This window comes from Phocoena sinus, chromosome 5, assembly GCF_008692025.1.
Source record: "Phocoena sinus isolate mPhoSin1 chromosome 5, mPhoSin1.pri, whole genome shotgun sequence".
NCBI lineage: Eukaryota > Metazoa > Chordata > Mammalia > Artiodactyla > Phocoenidae > Phocoena > Phocoena sinus.
Genome location: NC_045767.1, coordinates 70622434 through 70644391, shown reverse-complemented (window position 1 = coordinate 70644391; position 21958 = coordinate 70622434). Strand labels below are relative to the sequence as shown.

Here is a 21958-nt window from a genome sequence, read left to right as displayed (position 1 = left end):
TGGTCAAAGAAAATAGTAAGGCATGAAAAGATAATATGACCTTTCAGAGAAAAACTTCTTTTACTTTACAGCTTGATCTAGGTCTGGCTCTGCCTATGCATTCCCCATTAAATTGTCTGATCCAGGCACTCTGCTCCAGCCATTCTCCAAAATCAGTATGGATGCCCACAGCCTTCTTGATTGCAGAAAATTGTCTCCCTTGTTAGGGAGCCTTAGTAGTGATCTGGCTTCATTGTTCTCTGGCCACACAGAGACAAGTACTGTGCAGCCAATGGAAATGGACAATGGATGAAATTACCTGACTAAATAAGTCTAAAAAGTCTGTCTAGAATTTTTCTTACATGGGCAAAAGGCAGTCTCAGTTCTTCTCTTTCTGTGGTGATATATTCTTAAGGAACTAAAGAGAGCGGCCACAATATTTTCTGGAAATGATGTATTTCATTTCTGTATTAGATTTATATTCTTGTGAACATTTACAGATGGGATTCATAAAAACATCCACACTGAGAAAAGAAGCAAACATTATTATTTCTGGGAGGACCAAAGGAAAAATCAATTATATAGCTTACTTACTATTTCTGTTTTTTCATCATAATCAGTGAGTCACAAATAAAAGCAAACTACTGAGACCCAACAGTTCAGACACATAGTGTCAGCTCCCTACAAACAGGAGAGCTGGGGGTGAGACGTATTGGGCACAAGTGAAATACCTTGATTTAGCTACAACTGTCCCTGTGACTATAAACTGGATGTGTTTTTCTTGCATGAGGTATAAAGGCTCATTCATCAACGTTTCTCTGCCCTTATAGCAAAAGGCTGAGAGTTCCACGTTCTGAGCTCAGTGAAGGCAAACATGGGGTGAATCTCTTGATCTATTAGCTGGGGTTGTACAACAGCTGCCTTTTAAAACTGCCTGGAGAGCTGAAACAGCAGTTTAAAAGACTACCAGGAATGGCAGGAACAAGTAAGGGTGGACAAAGTGGGAATCATTTTCTGGTAAAACCCCAACTGTATCAACCTACAAGTTTATATAACGAATACTGTTATAGGATGTGGTGTTGGAAACTGAATTTAGGACAGTGGGGAAAAATCAAATGCTCATAACAGTGTGTTAGAGCAGAGAAGGAAAAAGGATAAAATTTAAATGCAAATCAAAAAAGGAATGAAGCAACGTGATTATTTGCATTGAAATATTTTATGGAAGATATATGATCAGAGCTGAGAAATTAAAAGTATACTATAGATTAATAAAGAGTAAATTTAACACCATTATAAAGCAATTATGCTCTAATAAAGGTGTTAAAAAAGAGTAAATTTAATTTTTTATTTCAAATACAGTCTGTAATCACTATCCTTGAAAGGACAGTTTTTTCATGCATGAGTCTTGAATGTTATTACCTATATATATATATATATCTTTTCAAATATTCTGACTAAAAATTTTGACTGTAAAAATTTTTTCTCATATCTCTACTTCTTATATAGTAGTAAATGTCTAAAATAAAAATATTTTAATGTTCTGAAAAATATATAGACATAATTAGGATTCAGGGACAGATCTAGAACAAAGTAAAATAATGTTATGAATCACAAAGGAGACTGAGTTTGGGAACTTGCATTAAACTGAATTTTCTGACCAGATCTAGGTGTAGCGTCCAAAACAATTTTAAAAGGCCACCAAAGAATTCTTCTATCACTTTAATTTCACAGTTATCTTTTTTTTTTTCAACCTTTCATTTATCTCCTGCATCTAGTGCATCTTTTCTAAGTTCCTTCTGCTGTGTTTCTGCCCTCACTTTGAGGTCCAAACCCTATGCTGTAATCTACTTTCTTAAGATTTCTCCCTAATTAGAAGTCTAGGTCTCCTAAAATTGCATCAAAGGGGCCTATCAGGGGCTTCCCTGGTGGCGCAGTGGTTGAGAGTCCGCCTGCCGATGCAGGGGACACGGGTTCGTGCCCCGGTCCAGGGGGATGCCACGTGCCGTGGAGCGGCTGGGCCCGTGAACCATGGCCGCTGAGCCTGCGCGTCTGGAGCCTGCGCTCCGCAGTGCGAGAGGCCGCAACAGTGAGGGGCCCACGTACCCAAAAAAAAAAAAAAAGGGGGGGCGTAGCATAAGAATTAATAATCATTACAGTTAATGGCTAGCTAGCTCTTTCTCCCTTCCTCCCTCCCTCCCTCCCTCTCTCTCTTTCTTTCTTTCTTTCCTTCTTTCTTTCAACTATGAGACCATGTAATCAAATGAGTTGAAATGATAGAAGGGAAAGGTTCTGAGAGCAAACTAAGACAACTTTTAAAATTTTAAAAAATGTAAAAAGAAGCATGCATTATAAATAAAAGGATGGCTTGAGAAGCCTTCTCTGACACCCCAGTTTTGGTTCAGAGTCACTCCTCTTCTTACCATCAGCCACCTCCTACCTCCTGACATCACCGCTTGGCATGATTGATTATTTTTACCATTTACACATGCTTTGTAGACAGTCATCTATTTACTTGTTTCTTTCCCCTCAAAGACCATGATGGCTACATACTATGTTCTTTATTTGTCTTTTACCTAAGTGTATTATGTAGTGTAACAATCAGTCCCTCAATTATCATTTTTTTGAAGGAAGAAAAACAAGAGGAAAGAAAGGAGGAAAGAAAGAAAATTTATTTATCCGTTTATCAGTATCTTTCTACATGTAGCCCTCTTCAGAAGTTCCAGATTTAAGATAGAGTCATATAAGGCTTTTGATTTTTTTTTTTTTTTTTTTTGCGGTACGTGGGCCTCTCACTGTTGTGGCCTCTCCCACTGTGGAGCACAGGCCCTGGACGCGTAGGCTCAGCGGCCACGGCTCACGGGCCCAGCCGCTCCGCGGCACGTGGGATCCTCCCGGACCAGGGCATGAACCCGTGTCCCCTGCATCGGCAGGCGGACACTCAACCACTGCGCCACCAGGGAAGCCCAAGGCTTTTGATTTAAATGTGGGACAGTTCAACACCAAAATTTATATATTGGTGTGTGTATACACATACACACAAATATATACATATAAATCACATATTATTATATATATGTATACACACACAACAATATATAATACATATATAAACAAACCATATACACACATACATATATATATATTTAGGTATATATAATACATACTAATATGTAACATATACATATTACATCAGGTATATGATGGAATGAAAAGTTGAAATGACATCATGTTTTATAAAACCAGCACCAACTATTTAACTGGACTGTAGGTTTCTTTATTATTATTTCTACATTATTTTATCTCCTCAGATATATAACTTTAGACTGGTGCATGGCAAGTGTGTAATAAATATATATATGATGTGACTATACTGGCACTAAAGATACCAAATAATCTTAAACTAAATGAAAAATTCTTCCAATGGTTGTGTTTTTGAATGACATTTTATTATTGAAATAGTTATTAGCATGGGATTTTTAAGTGACAAAAAATGTTTCAGTACAGCTCTCTAAGTAGTTGTTGAATTTGGATGAGATAAAATGAATATAATTATGCACAGTTCACAGGGTGATCATGAAATTATATATAAAAATTTAACCCAGTCCATGCATATAGTAAATTCTTAATAGGTAATAAGTTCCTTTTACTATCACACAATGGGAATTCAACAGATAAGACAAGTATTTAAGGGTTGCTACATGAAGTTTCTAAAAGTTCCTAATTACATGTTAGGTATAAAGTAATCATAACATTTTCCAATATACACACTGTCAGGAAACAGCATCCAGTGATGGGAGATAAGTTAATTACTTTAGGAGATTTCTTTTATACTAATATACTAAAAGATTCCTTTTAGACTAATATACTAAAAGATTCCTTTTATACTAATTTGGGCCAAATTTATTTTTAAGAAGAAATTGATACTATCATCAAATTAGAATATCAGTTAGCTCCATTTTATAAGTACAGAATTTCTTTTTGAAGCTGATCCAAGAGATTCAGGGAAAGATAGCAAAGGTTTGTAATATTGCCAACAAGGCTCTTCATGCATTTACCTTTAGGATGTTGTAGATGAAAAATGTTGGATTGCTGAATATAACTGAACTCTATTAGAAATAAAGGCAAATGATCTTATGCTTTTAGCATCTGAATCTAAAACCATGCCTTAAATTTTTTCCCTATATGTTTAATGTAATTCAGCACTTTACCATCATAATACTTTTTCTACATGTAATTTATTGCAGGTTATCCATAAGTGTAAAGATAATACTTTATCTCATATTTGAGTATGACAGGATTGGTAGGGCCTTATCCTTGACCATAATCTTCTGTGATAATCTATGTTGCTCCATATTATGCACATAGAACAAAGTCCTGGGCACTGTTGAGTGGTGAGTAGAGTGGGGTAACACACAACCATTTAACAACTCCTCATGCATTAGAAGTTACAATATGATTTGATTATTTCATTTGAAGAAGTAAACATTTCTGGAACCAACAGAAAGACTAATTAAATACTCAGGGATGGCAAGGACAACTTCAAAGAGGAAGTGTTATTTGAACTTATTATTTTTTTTTTTTTTTTTGCGGTACGCGGGCTTCTCACTGTTGTGGCCTCTCCCGTTGCGGAGCACAGGCTCCGGACGCGCAGGCTCAGCGGCCGTGTCTCACGGGCCCAGCCGCTCCGCGGCATGTGGGATCCTCCCAGACCGGGGCACGAACCCGTGTCCCCAGCATCGGCAGGCGGACTCTCAACCACTGCGCCACCAGGGAAGCCCTGAACTTATTTTTTAAGAACAAGGATTAAATGAGAGGGCATTTTATGTAGAGGAAAGAGAAAGCACCTCCCCCCACCCCCCGCCTGAAAAAGAATGAAGGAGAATAACATGGAGTTGGGTATGGCTAAGGTATACAGTGTGGGACAGTGTTGGATCAGGATGGAAAGGAGACAAAGATCATGAAGGGTCTGATGTGCTATGCTGTGATCTTCAAACTTGATCTTTAGGCAAAGGAGAGTCATTGAGAAAAATTTGATCAGAGAAGAGACATCACATGATTTATTATTAGCAGTGTCATGGAGGGTATAGGAGTTGGTGAGACTAGAAGCAGGAAAACTAAAAGAGGCCATTCCAGAGGTCATTGCCAGTGAGGATTGAGAGAGAAGGGAAAGTCAAGAACGATGTAGGAAATATAATCAACAGAACCCAGTCAACAATGAAAATGCTGGATATGAGTAAGAAGTTCAGCCTGAGACTAAAAGTTTGACAACTGACAAAATGATGGTGGCTTTTACCAAGACTAGAAATAGAGGAGGCAGAAATTTGAATATTTGAAGCCATGGCCTATATGAGCTTTTTAAATTTAGTGTTTTCAATGTCTATACTTCTATTACATTTAAATGCTTTCCTTCTACAAAATAGAAAAGAAAGAACTGAAAAATTATTTTGCAAAGTAAATGGAAATATCGCTGTCCACAGCAGTATTTTGTGAGGATGGTGAAAAGGTCATAAAAGAAAGAGTCAATTAGCAAGCTTTAACTTATGCACCTTTTTTTATAAGAAAGAAAATTAATACAGTGGAATTTTTTCAATTCTTTGTATTAGTAACATATATGCACACACACACATATATATGTGAATTGTAGTTCTTAGCACATTAAGAATGCTCAATTTATGTTGATTTATAAAATAATTCATTATCTTAAGGTAAAAGCTTATCATTATATATATTGGACATAAGAATCATTTTTTATTAATATGTATTTGGGGAGCAAAATGTAAATTTATATCAGCATAGTTTTTATTTTAAAATTCTCATAACTTCGTTGTTAAGCTTGTTTCTATCAGTAGTTAGACAACAGCATAGGATTTCAGGTTGGTGATTAACAAGCTCCAAGTTTCTAACTAACCCAGGGATACTAGATATGTAATAGCCTGTGCTCATACTAAACTTTGAACTCTTAGTGTTCTAGGGTATCCCATGTGCTCTGGATGCCATCTTTAACAACTTGAAATGGGATGGGGTCACTAGAATCTCCTCAAAAGAGAATCTAACCTGTGATAGTAAAAGTGAGATCTTTGAGAACATCTTCATTCTTTCCCCTGTCAGAGTCCCACACTGAGCATGTAGCGAAGTCTTGATGAAACATTACCTTGAGGAACATAAATTGCTTCTGGCACCACTAACAGCTTCCCTTTGAAAACATTCTCTCCCTTGTCTGTCAGGCAGGGGATGTCTCTGGACAATACTTAGTAAACCCTTAGTAGCTATTTGTTAATTGAACCAAACGGTCCCACTAAATCCATGGGAATCAATGTGCATTCAGTCTCCTCTTCCCTTTCCTAGTTGATTTCCTTTACTAGTGCTTTGGGGAGAGAGGTTTGTCTTCAGCTTCCTCACCAGAGCCAGCTGAACCATTAGGTACTGAAGAAAGACATTTCAAAGAAAGAGAAGGCACTACAAATCTTCTACCTGGTGATGGTTCTCAGGGCCAGAACAGTCCCAAACCTTATTGGGGGATAGATAGACCCTCCAGTGATTTCAAAGTCAGATTCATTTGTAACCCATAATCAGTGACTGTCATGATGGGGTCTGTTTAGTTTATCCTTTGAGGACTTTGTGTCCTGTCCATAAACATACAGCCATCGTGATTCTTGTTTCAGATCCCCAAATGTGCTATACTTTTTAAATCAATGCATTTTCATTAGTAGGAAAAAAAATCAAAGTAAATAAACAAAACTACAAGAACAAACAATATACAAAGATTCAAAAATTTAAAAGCACCAGGAGTCACACTGAGAGGAAATTTCATGTATTCAACATATGTTTATATTTCATGTTTCCAAATCATTGCAAAGAATCAAAGTCCAAAACTTAGAACTATCATGAAAAATGCTTGTAAGAAAACACAATTCATATTGGTTTTATTATTGGTCTTAACTCTTCCTGATTTTATGGGCACTATATTTATCAAACAGGTGTTAAGTGTCTACTGGGAGGAAGATATTGGATAAGCAGCAGCAATTCTTTTGTGGTGGAATGGTGACAAATTATATGATCAGATTGCAAGTTTTCAACTTTTTTTTTTTTTTTTACGGTACCTGGGCCTCTCACTGTTGTGGTCTCTCCCGTTGTGGAGCACAGGCTCCGGACGCGCAGGCTCAGCGGCCATGGCTCACGGGCCCAGCCGCTCCACAGCATGTGGGATCTTCCCGGACCGGGGCACGAGCCTGTGTCCCCTGCATCAGCAGGCAGACTCTCAACCACTGCGCCACCAGGGAAGCCCAAGTTTTCAACTTTTAATAGGGAACACTAAGTGCCATATACACAAAAGTCGGTTAAGTATTTGTTGACTTTACTGAACTTGTCTGATGACAAATGGCACATGTAGCTGTTAACAGAAATCATCCCAGGAAGCAAAATGTCTTTGTTGCTGCTGAGAGAGTAAAGCAAAACAGCACTGGCTAACTTGTCTTAAAATATGTGCACGACATCCTATTTATGACACATGGTGAGCAAAATTATTAGCATCCTCAGCTTCTTGAAGGGATGTCATTTACAGTTTGATTTTACTCTCCATCTTATGAGTGTGTGCCCTTATTAGTATTAGTGTTATATCTAAATTACAGGGGTGAAGACGATATAGCTTATTGCTTGGATGGTTAGCTGCAATTAATTAATTAATGTCTTTTAATACAATTAATATCTTTCCTGACTCCTTAATTATTATCTTTTTTTTTCTTCTTAGAATATGTGAATGATGTTTGTAGTTGGCTTTGGCTTCTCACAGAAGCAGACTCTAAGACACACAATCATCTGGGAAGGGATATCAGGCCGACACTAGCTGAGGGAGGTCAAAGTGATACAGGGAAGGGAGGACAGCCAAAGCAGGGTACCATGGTGAGCAGGTTACTGCTGAGGACAGTTGTAGTTTCCTCCCTGAAGTCATCTGGGAAATGGTGTAGAGCATGCCTTAGAGTTGTCTCCACTGAGAGGGAGAGAAAGCTGAGTTCCTCCAACTCTCCTCCATCGTTGGTTGATGGCTGTTCCCAGGAACACAAACTTTTCTGCAATTACACTCTGCCCTGCACAGCCAGGAAAAGCCCTCAGGCAGAGAATCACAGGAGCTTGCAGCAGAACCTCCCAGCATGTAGAGCAGCTGTCCCCAACCTTTATGGCACCAGGGACCGGTTTCATGGAAGACAGTTTTTCCATGGACTGGTGAGGGGTTGGTTCAGGAGGTAATGCGAGCAATGGGGAGCAATGGGGGAGCGGCAGATGAAGCTTCGCTCACTCACCCGCCGTTCAACTCCTGCTGTGAGGTCCGGTTCCTAACAGGCTGCAGACCGGCACCGGTCCACGGCCCGGGGGTTGGGGACCCCTGATGTAGAGGAATCATGATTGTCAAGGGGCTGTGGACAAAGGACTGGCAGCAGGTGCTACATTGGTCTTCTATGGATGTATACTATTGTAGATGTTATTAATATAATTATACTATCAAATTTTTTACTTGGAATCATCATCTATTATAATAAAAATAATGCACAGATATTTTGCACGTAACTCAGAAGTTCTCTCCTCTCCAGGAACTTTCCTGCCACTAGACCTAAAAACCTACTTCCATTTATTTCAACATTCTGTCTTCTCGCCCCGATATAATTAAGGATATTCCCTCCTCCTTCTTCCCTCCATGTATATAATGTCAATCTCTTTTAATGAATGCACTACCTGCTTACTCAGGAATATTCCTCTTTCACTGATCTTGTCTCCTGAATATTCAGCGGCTCCCTTAGTCCCTTCCATCTGCATTGCCATATCCTTAACTATCTTCCACCTTAAACAAGCAAACAAAAACTGTCTCTTTTCCCCCACCTTCCCTTGTTGCTGTTTCCCTTCACAGTCGAACTTCTCAAAGGTTGTTTAAAATCACTCTAGGCTCTTCCTCTTCTCTCACTTCCCTCACTTCAAGCTGGCCTCTGCACACATTACTTTATTAATGGCTCCCATGTCTCTAAATTCAGTAAATATTCCAGACTTCAGATTACTGGATCTCTCAGCAGCAGTGACTGTACGCAACTCACTTCTTCACAGGGGTGTAAGCTGCCTTTGTAACACTATAATCTCTAGCTTTAGGGACACTTTATTTTCCTCTACTTTTTCTGAACATGCATAGCAGGAGAATATTCCTTGAAATGCATACATTCTTTAACTGTGTTTATGAAGTCCATAAACTTTGAAATTATTTTCTTTAAGGTAACTTTGCCTATCTCTGTTCTGTCTTGAGGTGTTGCTCTTACTGTTTAGAGCTTTGAGGGTAATTTTATTTTTCTCTCTTTAGATTCTTAGTTGGCACCTCATTGCAGCCACTAGGATGATCATATTCTCCTTTACGCTTTACTTGCCGTTTGGTGTGTAAGTGGATATTCTTCATGTCCTTAGCATGAATATATTCATGTATTTTTATCAACTCTCTTTTCTAACTTTACAACTCCAGATTAAGGAGAATAAATTCCATTTGCCTCTATTTGGGTGAAGACTACCATAACATTTTAATTTCTCTCTCTTGGAACATTTTAAACCAATATCTATAGTGACTAACGTTTTATTCAATTGTTTATTGAATAAATGTGAGAGCACGATTGATTTTGTATGAGTAAGAGGAAAAAGACATATATAATTCAGATCCAGGACCAGCTACATAATTTGTGAGGCCCAGTCCAGGATGAAAATGCATGGCCCTTTATGCAAAACATAATGAAGAATTTCAAGGAAGGAAAAACAGAACATTAGACCAGGCATGGGACTTTTCTGAGCACAGGGACCCATGTGACTGCACAAATTGTATAGCTATGAAGTAGACCCTGTGCAGGTGTTTGGGGGCAGGTGGCAGCTGAGAATTAACTTTAGAAATGAGTTTCAAATGAGTTTTACAACAAAATTTCACAAATACCATTTTTTTTGGAATAAAATAGTATATAAAATAACAATGTTGAAGGAATATATTTATTTGGAACACCATAAGTGTGCTTTTGGCACAGAGTATTGTGGTAAATAGAAATATGTAGTTGATAAGGAAACACTTTTAGTTTTAAATTTATTCTTGACTGTGGTACAGTGCTTTGTTTACCCTGAGGGCTCAGGAGCCAGAGTGCTTGGTTCCTAAAACCTGGCTCTATCCACCCAACAGAGTGTGGGTCATGGGGCACATTTCCTTAACTTCCCATACATCAGTGTACACATATATTGGGATGATAACAAAGAATCTATCTCATAGATTTCTCATGTAGATTATTACATTTCAAGTCCTTTTAAGAGTAAGCATTCAGTCTACTCTGTTATTTCAAAATCCTTTTACTTTTTTTTTTGCTTTAGTGGATACAATATTCCAGACTCAGTTTACTGTCTCTTTCATGGTTGTGAATTAATGTTCAGTATAATATTAAAATATTTCATGATATTGTTTGTGTAGAATTACACACTTGACACTTAGCAGTTAAGGCATTAAGTTCATGATGGTAGAAATTAATGATGTACTTTTTTCTTATAAGAATACTGAAGGGGTTTAAGTTTTAAATTTTTCCTTTGAGCTTTCCCCCCATTGCCATTTGGCTTATTTAAAATCAAAGATCTAAATCACCTGGTTAATAAAGCAATCCAGTTAATTGTGCTACACTTTATAAGTTACATAAATTTCAAATCTAATTCAATTTAATCTTTGCGGTTTAGGCATTCTTAGATACATGTAAAGGCAAGCTTGTTTGGAAGTAATCCTTGTGATTAATGAATGTTATTTGCTTTTATTTTTATGTTACTGAACGATAAAGCTTTTTATAAAATATGAATTATGTTTATTTATAATGATTAACAATGTGTTTGTGCTTTATTGAGAAGATACACTAATTTACAAACTAAATCTCTACCAGCATGAAATACCATTTGAAATATTTCATTTAATGGTCAGTTACAGGACTGTATCAAACAGTAACCATACCAACTGTACTTTATTTTCCATACTGGTGGTACATTTAAGATAGTTTCTGAGAAACTATTCATTCTGAGCAGTGTGCTGAAAACAAAATGCTCTAGTCAGGTATAGTTTCCAAATAAGAATGTCATAATCCTTCTAAGCATTTAGCATCTAGGATTGTAAGACCCTATGAAGTAATTAAGTAATACAGCTATTTTTGTTGGTTGTGAACGTTGAAAAGAAAGCAAAAACGAAATATTCCCAAATATCACAGAACTTTCTAACCATGCCATGTACTTGACCCCTTCTCTCTCCTGTGGTTCTCATTATATAATGTCTATATTCAATCTCTTTTTCTTACACCAGACAGTATTACTGAAGTCTTCACTAACATCTATGTGACCAGTTTTGGCCCCGTCTCAGATACAGATATGGTGAGTTTTTCATTAAACAGTATTTTTACTTCATGTAATGGGAAGTTTGGGGGTATCTTTAGTGTTATAGATTCTGGATCTGTCTCATGCCTATTTAGTCTGCCCAAATACATGGAGAGTTAAGGCTGTCAATCTGCTTATATCTGTGTGCGCCATTCTAACTTGAGTGTTCAGATTAACCCTTCATATTTTATATTATCTTTAAAATTTTCTACCCAGCTGCAGTGTGGCAAACAATTGTTTAAATAAAAATAATGATATTACTGAGAACCCGGTACGCGGGCCTCTCACCGTTGTGGCCTCTCCTGTTGCGGAGCACAGGCTCCAGATGCGCAGGCTCAGCGGCCATGGCTCGTGGGCCCAGCCGCTCCGCGGCATGTGGGATCTTCCTGGACCGGGGCATGAATCTGTGTCCCCTGCATTGCCAGGCGGACTCTCAACCACTGTGCCACCAGGGAAGCCCAAACCACTTTGTTCAATTAAGGCCCCTACTTGACTTCCATACGTCTGGGGCAGTTTCATAGATAACTGCTTCTTACAGATTGTGGTTATGGTCGGTGTTACAAATGGAAACCTTCTATTAACATTGAGTAAGGTGGATTTCTTGTCATCCTAGCTACATAAATACACTACATACACTCATACATATAAATTAATTTAAAGAAAACTAGAATCTTAACATTCTTGAATTCTATGGAACTGGTCTTTATTTTTCTTTAAAATGAGATCAGTAGAAGAGGGAAATTAGTCTGTTGGGTTAGAAATCAGTGGGCTAGATACATCATCGATAAATCCTTGGTTAAACATAAGAATTTTAGTAATCCATCTTCCACTTCTACTGCTATCTACAGTGCTCTATTATAGAAGTTTTTTTGTAAAAATTATTTTTCATCCACCTTCCTTATGGTCAGGGAATGAGAATTAGAGGAGATGCCCTTGACCCTGCTTTGCCTGGCCTTTCTCCATCATGTCATCTCTTCCCAATTTCTTCCCTTTATCTGATACCCCAAGGGGAAGGATAAGTGTGCAGGTTTTCCACCTGGATAAACACACAAAACTAAAGGTTTTCCTTTTTTGCAGATGCTCGCTAACAATATTAGCCAATTATTTTTTATTGAAGTATAGTTGATTTATAATATTGTGTTAGTTTCAAGTGTACAGCATAGTGATTCAGTTATTTTGTTTTCAGATTATTTTCCATTATAGGTTATTACAAGATATTGAATGAATACTGTTCCCTGTACTATACAGTAACTCTTTATAGCTTATCTATTTTACGTATAGTAGTTTGTATCTGTTAATCCCATATTCCTAATTTACCTCTCCTCTCCTGCCCTCCCCCCGCCACCTTTGGTGACCTTAAGTTTGTTTTCTATGTCTGTGATTCTATATCTGTTTTGTATATAGATTCATTTGTATTATTTTTTAGATTCCATATGTAAGTAATATCATACATTATTTGTTTTTCTCTGTCTCAGTTACTTCACTAAGTATAAAATTCTCTAGGTCGATCCATGTTGCTGTAAATGGCAATATTTCATTCTTTTTCACAGCTGAGTAATATTCCATTGTATACTTATATACCACATCTTCTTAAGCCAATTTTCTATTGACAGGCACTTGAGTTGTTTCCATGTCTTGGCTATTCTAAATAATGCTACTATGAACACTGGTGTGCATGTGTCTTTTAAAATTAGAGTTTTTGTTTTTTTCCAGTTATACACCCAGGAATGGGATGGCTGTATCATATGGCAACTCTATTTTTAGTTTTTTGAAGAACCTCCACGCTGTTTTCATTAGTGGCTGTACCAATTTACATTCCCATAATTATCCATTTTATTGGGACCTCCCTACCTTTCCTTTAGGGAGCAGATATGCTGGTTTTATCACTAAAAAATCAGTTTTTCTTCCACCCAGAGCCATTTCTCTGACCTCATAGTTCTTTTTTACATTAACTTGGATGGCTGAAGATGTAAAGTGGAAGAGGGGTGATGACCCCCAATTTTGGGGAGGTGGTTGATACCAAACACTGCTGATCTTTGAAGTTCTTTCAAATTAGAATGTGACGATTTAAGTGCTTTTGTTCCCCAACTTCAGGCATTAGCTACAATTCTGAAACAACAGGAAAAATTCCACTTTTCAACATAACTCTCCTCCTCCCTTGCAGTATCCTATATCATGACGTGAAATATTAATCCTCCTCTTTCCATAGGTTAATTTCAGTGTACACAAACTTGAAAAGAGCACAGATACATATTTTTAGTAAGAGTGTGTTTCCCAAACATTATTGGTTGGCAGTAAAGATAATATTTCTGTGAAGCTTGTCTCAATAAATGCTATCTTAGAGACCGTGAGAGTGAGCACCTAACCTCTATGTGGAGTCAAGTGCAGAGAGTCAGAATTTTGTCAAGCACGACATTGAAAAATTAGCAGAATATTATATAAATTATGGTTCTTAGATGGTTAGCTATGGTGTTTTATCACCAGCCAAAACAGAAAGGCAAATGATATAGGACCCCAAAATAGCAAAGTTTTCAATGTTTTAGATTTTTGTGTAGTGAATATTAATACTAAGAGTTACTATGCTTACGTTTTTTTGTTTGTTCGTGTTGCAGAGTGAGTTCTTTTACCTGAAAAAATTCAGAAGTAAACAAATCTTCATATATGCTTTTTCTAGACATGCAATTGTTTGTTATTTGAGGGTTTTAGACAAACAGTTATATCTTTGGCAAAATATATGAAGAGACTTTTTTCCACTGGTGATAATGGATTAAACTAATCCTCCTCTTCTTTGTTCTGACCATTCTTTGGGATCACTGAAAAATTTAGAAAGCTGGTAGCTTCAACTCAAAATGGATTAAAGACTTGAATGTAACACTTGAAACCATAAAACTCATAGAAGAAAATATAGGGAGTAAGCTCTTTGACATTGGTCTTGGTGATGATTTTTTAAAATTTGACACCAAAAGCAAAAATAAACCAGTAGGACTGACTATATCAAACTGAAAGCTTCTGCACAGCAAAAAACCATCAATAAAATGAAAAGGCAATCTACAGAATGGGAAAAAAATATTTGCAAATTATGTATCTGATAAGGGGATAGCAACCAAAATATATAAAGAACTGGTACAACTCAATATTAAAAACAAAAACAAAAACCACAATCCAGTTTAAATAAGGAATAAAAACTGAATAGACATTTCTTGAAAGAAAACATACAAATGACCAAGAGGTACATGAAAATATACTCAACATCAATAATCATCACAGAAAAGTAAATCAAAATCACAATGAGATCTCTCCTCACACCTGTTAGAATGGCTATCAACAAAAAGACAAGATATTCTGTATGATATCACTTATCCACTTATATGTGAAATCTAGAAAATAAAATAAACTAGTGAATATAACAAAAAAGAAACAGACTCAGAGATAGAGCAAACAAACTAGTGGTTACTGGTGGGGAGAGGGAAGGGAGGAGGGGCAAGATAGGGGTACAAGTTTAGGAAGTACAAACTACTATGTGTAAAATAAATAAACTACAAGGATATATTGTAGAGCACATCACAGGGATTATAGCCAATATTTTATAATAACTATAAATGGAGTATACCTTTAAAACTGTGAATCAGTATGTTGTATACCTGAAACATATAATATTGTACATCAACTACACCTCAATAAAAATAGTTTTTAAAAAAGGCAAGAGATAAATGTTGTCAATGATGTGGAGAAAAGGGGACCTTTGTGCAGTTAGCAGCCATGTAAATTGGTGTAATCAGTATAGAAAACAGTATGGAGGTTTCTCAAAAAATTAAAAATAGAACTATCATTCATATGATTCAGTAATCCACTTCTGGAATGTATATTCAAAATGAAAATAGGATCCCCAAGAGAAATCTGCACTACAGGTTTTTTTTTTTTTTTGGCTGTGCTGCATAGCTTGTGGGATCTTTAGTTCCCCCACACAAGAGATTGAACCTGGACCCCCCGAAGTGAAAGCACCGAGTCCTAACCACTGGACCGCCAGGGAATTCCCTGCACTCCTTTTTTTATTCATCATTTTCCACAATGCCAAGATATGGAAATATGATGTGATATATATATCACATGAGAAAGAGTGAAATCCCGGCATTTTCGACAACATGGATGGACCTCAAGGGTATTATGTTAAGTGAATAAACCAGACAAATATTGCATTGTATCACTGACATGTGGAATAAAAAAGTCATAAAAAGAGATGTTAGATAAGTGGTTGCCAGCTGCTGAAGGGTGGGGAAAATAAGGAAAGGTCGGTGAAAGGGTATAAACTTTCAGCTACAAGATGAATAAGGTCTAAGGATCTAATGTAAGGCATGGTGACTACAGTTGATAACCCTGTATTGTATAATTGAAATTCACTAAGAGAGTAGAACTTAAATGTTCTTGCCAAAAACAAAAAAATAAATAAATAGATATGAGGCGATGGATATGTTAATTAACTAGACAGAGGGAATCCTTTCACTATGTATATCAAATCACCACTATGATTGCTCCAAATACCTTAAATTTTTTTCTGTCAATTATACTTCAATAAAGCTGAATTTTTTTTTTTTAAGAAAAGGAAAATAAAAAGAAACTGTGATCGTTTAGTTAGTGTTTCCATGTAGGAATTTCTTCCAGGCATTTGATGGGAAATTTATATATTTTTACAAATCCTAAATTCTGGGAAAAATCAAATAAGAAAATGGGAAAAAGCATTATAATTCTCCTGCAAGAATTAAAGCTTAGCATAAGGAATCCACGGATGTCAAGTTGCAGCGCAGAGCAGGGAATGCTGATGTGTGAAGCTGAACACTCAAGGTTAAGGGCAACAAGTCCCAGAACTGGGACAGGACCGTGTCTGAGTGAAGCAGTCACGATCAGGCAATAATGTGTCTAGCAGTTGTGTGTCCTGTCTGCTGCTGTCATTTTGAAATAAATTTGAAATAAATATTAATAAGCTATATGCAAAAATAAATATATAAAAATAAAAAGGTGGGAGCTCATGTTAGGCATATAGTCGTTGGCAATAGAGCAAATTTAAACTCATCTGTGAACTGAATTCAGAATGTCGGTGTCTTCAGTGACTTTAGCCCAAGAATTTAAAGAAATGTTAACAGGCTCCAGTTAGGCTTTCTTATTTTGGGGGACACTACCACACATTATATTAAATATGAAAATGCACTCATATTCCAAACCATATAGGTTGAATTAACTTGAGTAGAATTGTGTTTGGCAACATTTAAATATTAAAAAATCACTTATTTTTATTTTTTTAGTTTTCTTTATGTATTTTGGATTATGTGTGTGTATGTTTGTGAGCACATGCACTTGTATATTGAGAAATTCCCTAAAATGAAATACATATTTAACATCTCTTAGGCTCTTGAGATGCTTGAAGGCCCTAGACATTTTTTCCTAAAATACACATTTTCTTTGAATCACCTAGCCTAACATAGTCCTATAGAATTCTCTTTGGTCATGTCAAATTTTCTACTTTGTTTCCATCTTTATGCACCTTGTTTACTCAGTCTTACCAATAGTTGGGTTGGGGGGAGTCTAATTAGTTGCAAGACCACTAACTGGGTTACTTACTCTATCATCAGAGTCCAGTTAGAGGAAAGGATCCATAACGGTAATCAGAACAGGGAAAATCTCATAGAATGAATTATAGATTAGTACAAGATGGTTAAATAAAAATGTAAAAGAAGACTCTAAGCAATACAGATTTAGCAGATGCAGAGGGCTGCATCTGCCTCTGGGGTGAAGCATCATGAACAAGGAAGGAACTCAGGAATTGTAAAGGAGTCCTTCCCCTAAGGCCAAGACTTAGAGCTCACTGGAGAGGACTTTATGGTTAGAGGCGTATGCACCTCCTGCTGGTGAAGAAACATATGAGGGTACATGCTGAAGCTCGTCAGAGGAATAGCCTGCCTGCTGGCTGACAACTCACAGCTCGGCAGTCCTTTGAAGCTGTGTCAGAGAATGACAGTGTGCCTGAACCAGGAAGAGAACCAGAAAGAAAAGCCCTCTTCCCTTGCTATGACATGGCAGTATCCCTCCAGCACCTTCTAATGGCAAAGCCTAAAATTGTGTGAACTGGTGAAGGAGCACTGTTTACAGAGCCCTTCTCCTGTGTCACAAAGAAGGGGGAAGGAGGGTGGACTTGGAGCTGAGAGGCAATTCACTAATAATAGGTGTACATAATAACGTGTGATATGAGGAGGATTTTGAGGGAGAGTCAAGAGGTAGTTTGACCATGCAACAGCTGCTGTTTGATATGTGTCCAAATCTAGAGGAGAAAATGAAAGCTGAGTAATTCATATACACATGTAACACAGACACACACAAACACACACACTTACTCATATTATAAATATATCAGGGAAGACAGAGCTCAATTTAAAAACATGTATACATTTTGTGAAGAGAAATGACTTGGACCTCACGGTGCTCACGTGGAGTGATTTCCAATCTTGATATTACTTTTGTTGGAAGGCAAAACAAATAATGAGGACAAGTTTGAATATATGTTAGTGTGGATGGCCAGGTCAAGAAATGAAACTTATATGTGCGACTCGAAAGAGAAAGAAATTTAGTATGACTCAGAGGTACAAGATACCCACGTTATTATTACCTATACATAAAAGTGGATATGAAGATATCTAATTCATGTCTTACAGGAGCAATTTGTTAATGGGAAAACAGTAAAGAATAAATTTAATTTCACTTTTGGTAGCTTAGCTAATACCCTTATTGCTATGCAGTGTGTATACTCAGTAGCAAGACTTAAACTCCTAAGTCCTCCTGTGCAGTCCTTCTGTGCAGGTCAGTGATGTAGATTTGTTCTGACATTAGCCTGAGAGGAAAAAGCAGCCTAGCAAAAGGAATTAAGAAGCAAAAGAGCAAACACACACACACACACACACACACACTGCTGTCTCAGAATCATTAACTAGTGTAATTGTCCAAGGAAAGTTGCAGATCTAAATTATAATTAAAGATTGTAACTACAGTGCTTGCAATTAAGTACAGCTTTTTTTTTAATTTCAAGATTTAAACAAATTCATGAGTAAGAAGGTAAACCTGGGGATGTACTAGCAGCTAATTGACAAAGTTGGTAGTAGCTGACTGCACGTTTAAGCAATTTATAGCTCTTCTGTGTGTATGTTTTACTTTTTTACTTGGTCTATATAGGGGGTCTTTTCCCATTCTAGTAAGCATTTTCACTGTGTGAGCATATTCTTCAGATATAAGTGGTATAGCCACCAACTATTGCACTGAAACCTAGACTAAGAACTCAGCCCAAATGGTTACCTCTTGCACTGCTAAGTGTTAGGGTTAGATCTTGAATGATGAACACTTTGAAGTCATCTCAAGATTTCTGATCTAGAGTTTACCATTAGGCTATTAAGAAACAGGCAGCCAGGTAAGTGGTGACCTTGGTTTATGGATCATATCAATCCCCTTAGTTAGTACTTGTCTATCTTATGAAAACACAGAGTGCATTAACTCTTAGAAACCCCAGAAGCTATTGGGATATTATGTAGTTCAGTAGTTAACATCATAGGGAGCTTTAGAGAATTATTAGATCTTGATATTTGGCCGAAAATTAACACTGGGTTTAAGCTGTCAACACTTAATCAGAAGTTGCCGTCTGTTAATGTTTCCTCACTTTCAAGTCAGAATGTAGAAGTTGATTACTGGACAGTTATTGATATTTTGGAAGGATAGGAATTAGACTTAGCTAATATTCAGCCAATATTTTTCAGCACCCTCCTAGAATTTTTAATAATTTTCCTCAAAATGAGAATCATAGACACTTGTGTTGGGATCAGTTGGAGTATTTATTTAAAAAGTGGTTTTCTAGGTTCCTTCTACGATCTGTGGAATCATAATTGCTTGTTGTGGGGCATGACAGTCTGCCTTTTAACAGGGTTGAGGTATTTGACTTTATGCTGAGGGCAGCCAAAAACCATCTTAGGATTGGTGGATGACTGGGGTAATACAGAAGGAATGTGAAGAGTCAGATTTTCTGCAATCCAATAATTTATATTAGAGGACAAGGAAAGGAAAAAATTGTTTGAAAGCTGATATATGCCAGCCAAGAAATGATTGTAGACTGGGTCAGGGTAGAGGGACTACTACCCTGAAAGAAAGAACTGAAAAGATTTAAGAGATGTGACAGAAATGATAAGCCTTTGTGATCTGTTGGAAGTAGAGGTTGAAGGAGATGTATAGGATGAAGGCTTGGGGGCATTGGGTGGATGGTGGTACCATTCACTGGGATATGGAACACAGGAAGAAAAGTTTTGTTTGCTTTTGTTTTGGTGTCTAGGGGATGAGTATTTACATTTTGGATGTATTGAGTTGGGGTCTTTGTGAGAGATTTAATTGGAGATGTCTAGGTAGCAGGAATAGACCTGGAGCTCAAGAGTGCAGATGGCTTGGGAGCCATCTGATGGTAGTTGAAGGCATACATGAACTTGTGCAAGGAAAGAGATTAGGATGAGATGGTAATCATACCCTGACAGAAGCTCTAGACTAGAAGAGGATAGAAAAGATTGCAGAGGAATCTGAGAAGGAGTAACCATGGATGTCTGCCCAAATGGAGGTGCATTCCCTTCTCTGACTAGACTGTGCTCTGATCCTTAAGAACAAACATCAGAGACCACTGCTTTTCCCTCCTTATCAGATGCAACAATGTTCAGTAGTCAGGTGTCTGTATAATTTATGGCCCTCTGTCCAGGTAGGATTCTGTATCCTGAAGGAAGTATGATTCATTTAGTAATGGGATGAACCCATAGGTTGTGCCCACAGTGAAATCTCACCCAGGGAGTGGGTTAATAGTTCCATAAAAGAGTGCAGATAAAGGTAGTTGAACTAGTTTGACTCGCTCCATTACCTTTCTGCAGGAGGGAGGCTTGTAGGAATTACATATATCTAGTCATAGCTCACTTGGCTGCCTCAGGGGAGGGCATTCCTTACCACTCCTCCATTCTTTTGTAAAAACTAAATAAAAAACAGCTAGGATTTCTGAATATGAAGTGATTTTTAAAATAAAAATTGCAGAAGTTGCAAGTTCTTTCCCCAGGTTACAAGGGTGAGACCGTCTTTTGGGGAAAACTATGCAGAACTTGTATGTCTTGAGGAGGAATAATAGAAACCAACCACCGGTGTTACTCCCATACATTCTCCAGGAGATACCATTACGTGTAGATTATTGTCAGACACAGGAGGTCTCAGGTCCCATGATGAGCATTTTCCCGAGAGTTAACTACACCACCAGGAGACTGTGGTTTTAGTGCCAACGCAGGAGAGCATTACAAAAGTAGGGAGAAAACAACGGTGTCATATATTATGGTAAAGCCAAGAAAAGGATTTAAATGTGTCATTAGATTAGAACAAGGAGATATTTGTTGATTGTGGTAAAAGCAACCAGATTGCAGTGGGCTGAGGCATGTGGGAGGTGAGGAAATGGAGAAAGAGTGGAGGCAACATTTTTAAGCAGCGTGGTCGGGGAGAGAAGGCAAGGCAGGGGGGCAGTAGCTGCAAGGCATTATAACTATCAGACAGGCTTTTATTTTTAAAGATTGCGTTGAACTTCTCACTGTTCTGGGAACCTGCCGTTATCTTTAACAACTCTCTGGCCTTGCAGATGTTTTTCCCTGTTCTTGTTATGCCTACCCTCCTCCTTGGCCAACTGGAGAGCTTTCATTTATTCAAAGCCAAGCTCCATTTCATCTTCCCTGATGTTTTTCTAGGCTACTCCAAGTAGAGTCAGTCCTTCTTGTACCTGTGCTCCACCACATGGCTTTCACACGTTTTTATGACTTTGCACGCTAGATTACAAAAATCTGAACATGTTTTTCTTCTTTACTGCCGTCTGAGTTACTAGAAGGCATGCGTTGTGTTTGTTCTTTTCAACCAGATTTGCTAAGTACATACTCTGTCTGTCACAGTGTTGGGAGCTGAAATACTTAAGTATAACCCAGTTGCTGCCCTCATGTTGTTCACAGTGTAGTGGGGAACAGCTAAGATTAAAAAAAAAAATCCACTTTAAAAGTGTGGTCATGTTTTTATTGAAGTATTTATGGATTAATATGGTGGCAGAGGAGATGTGGGTAGAGGATATCTATATCTGAGAAGGTTTCTAGGAAAAGAAGATAGTGGAGGACAAACAAGGACTGGCTGGCTATGTAATGGGAAAAGTGTTTTAGCACAAAGTGAAAGAGCTTGTTGAATTTAGTAAAATGTAAAAGTTCAGTGTGACTGCAGCCCAGAATACTCTTAGAGATTTTGGGGGAGATGAAGCTAGAAAATAACTTAGAATCAGATCATGAATGGCATTGTAGCCAAATGCCCCAAAACACCATAAAAGCATCTCCAAATAAAACTTAAAACATAGATTTCTGTTACCATAGATCTTATTATAGCCTGACTTTTTTATATGTGTCAATATATTTTAAAAAGTAAATATCATATAAAAGAAAAGCCTACTGTGATTAGTTTAATATAGTTACACAGACGCACACACACATAAACATACACACTTCAC

General features: G+C 37.4%; 1 protein-coding gene across 5 annotated transcripts in view; it reads left to right on the top strand.

Annotated features, from left to right (window-relative positions):
- Positions 1-21958, top strand: part of GABRA2 (gamma-aminobutyric acid type A receptor subunit alpha2) — a 120929-nt gene that overhangs the window by 39306 nt on the left and 59665 nt on the right. For 4 of the 5 annotated variants that reach the window (XM_032632661.1, XM_032632663.1, XM_032632660.1 and 1 more), the window contains one exon: positions 11312-11379. The exons of the other annotated variant lie outside the window; for it this stretch is intronic. In XM_032632661.1, coding sequence (XP_032488552.1) covers positions 11312-11379 — 68 coding nt within the window. The remainder of the gene's footprint in view (positions 1-11311; positions 11380-21958) is intronic. 5 annotated transcript variants of the gene reach the window in all.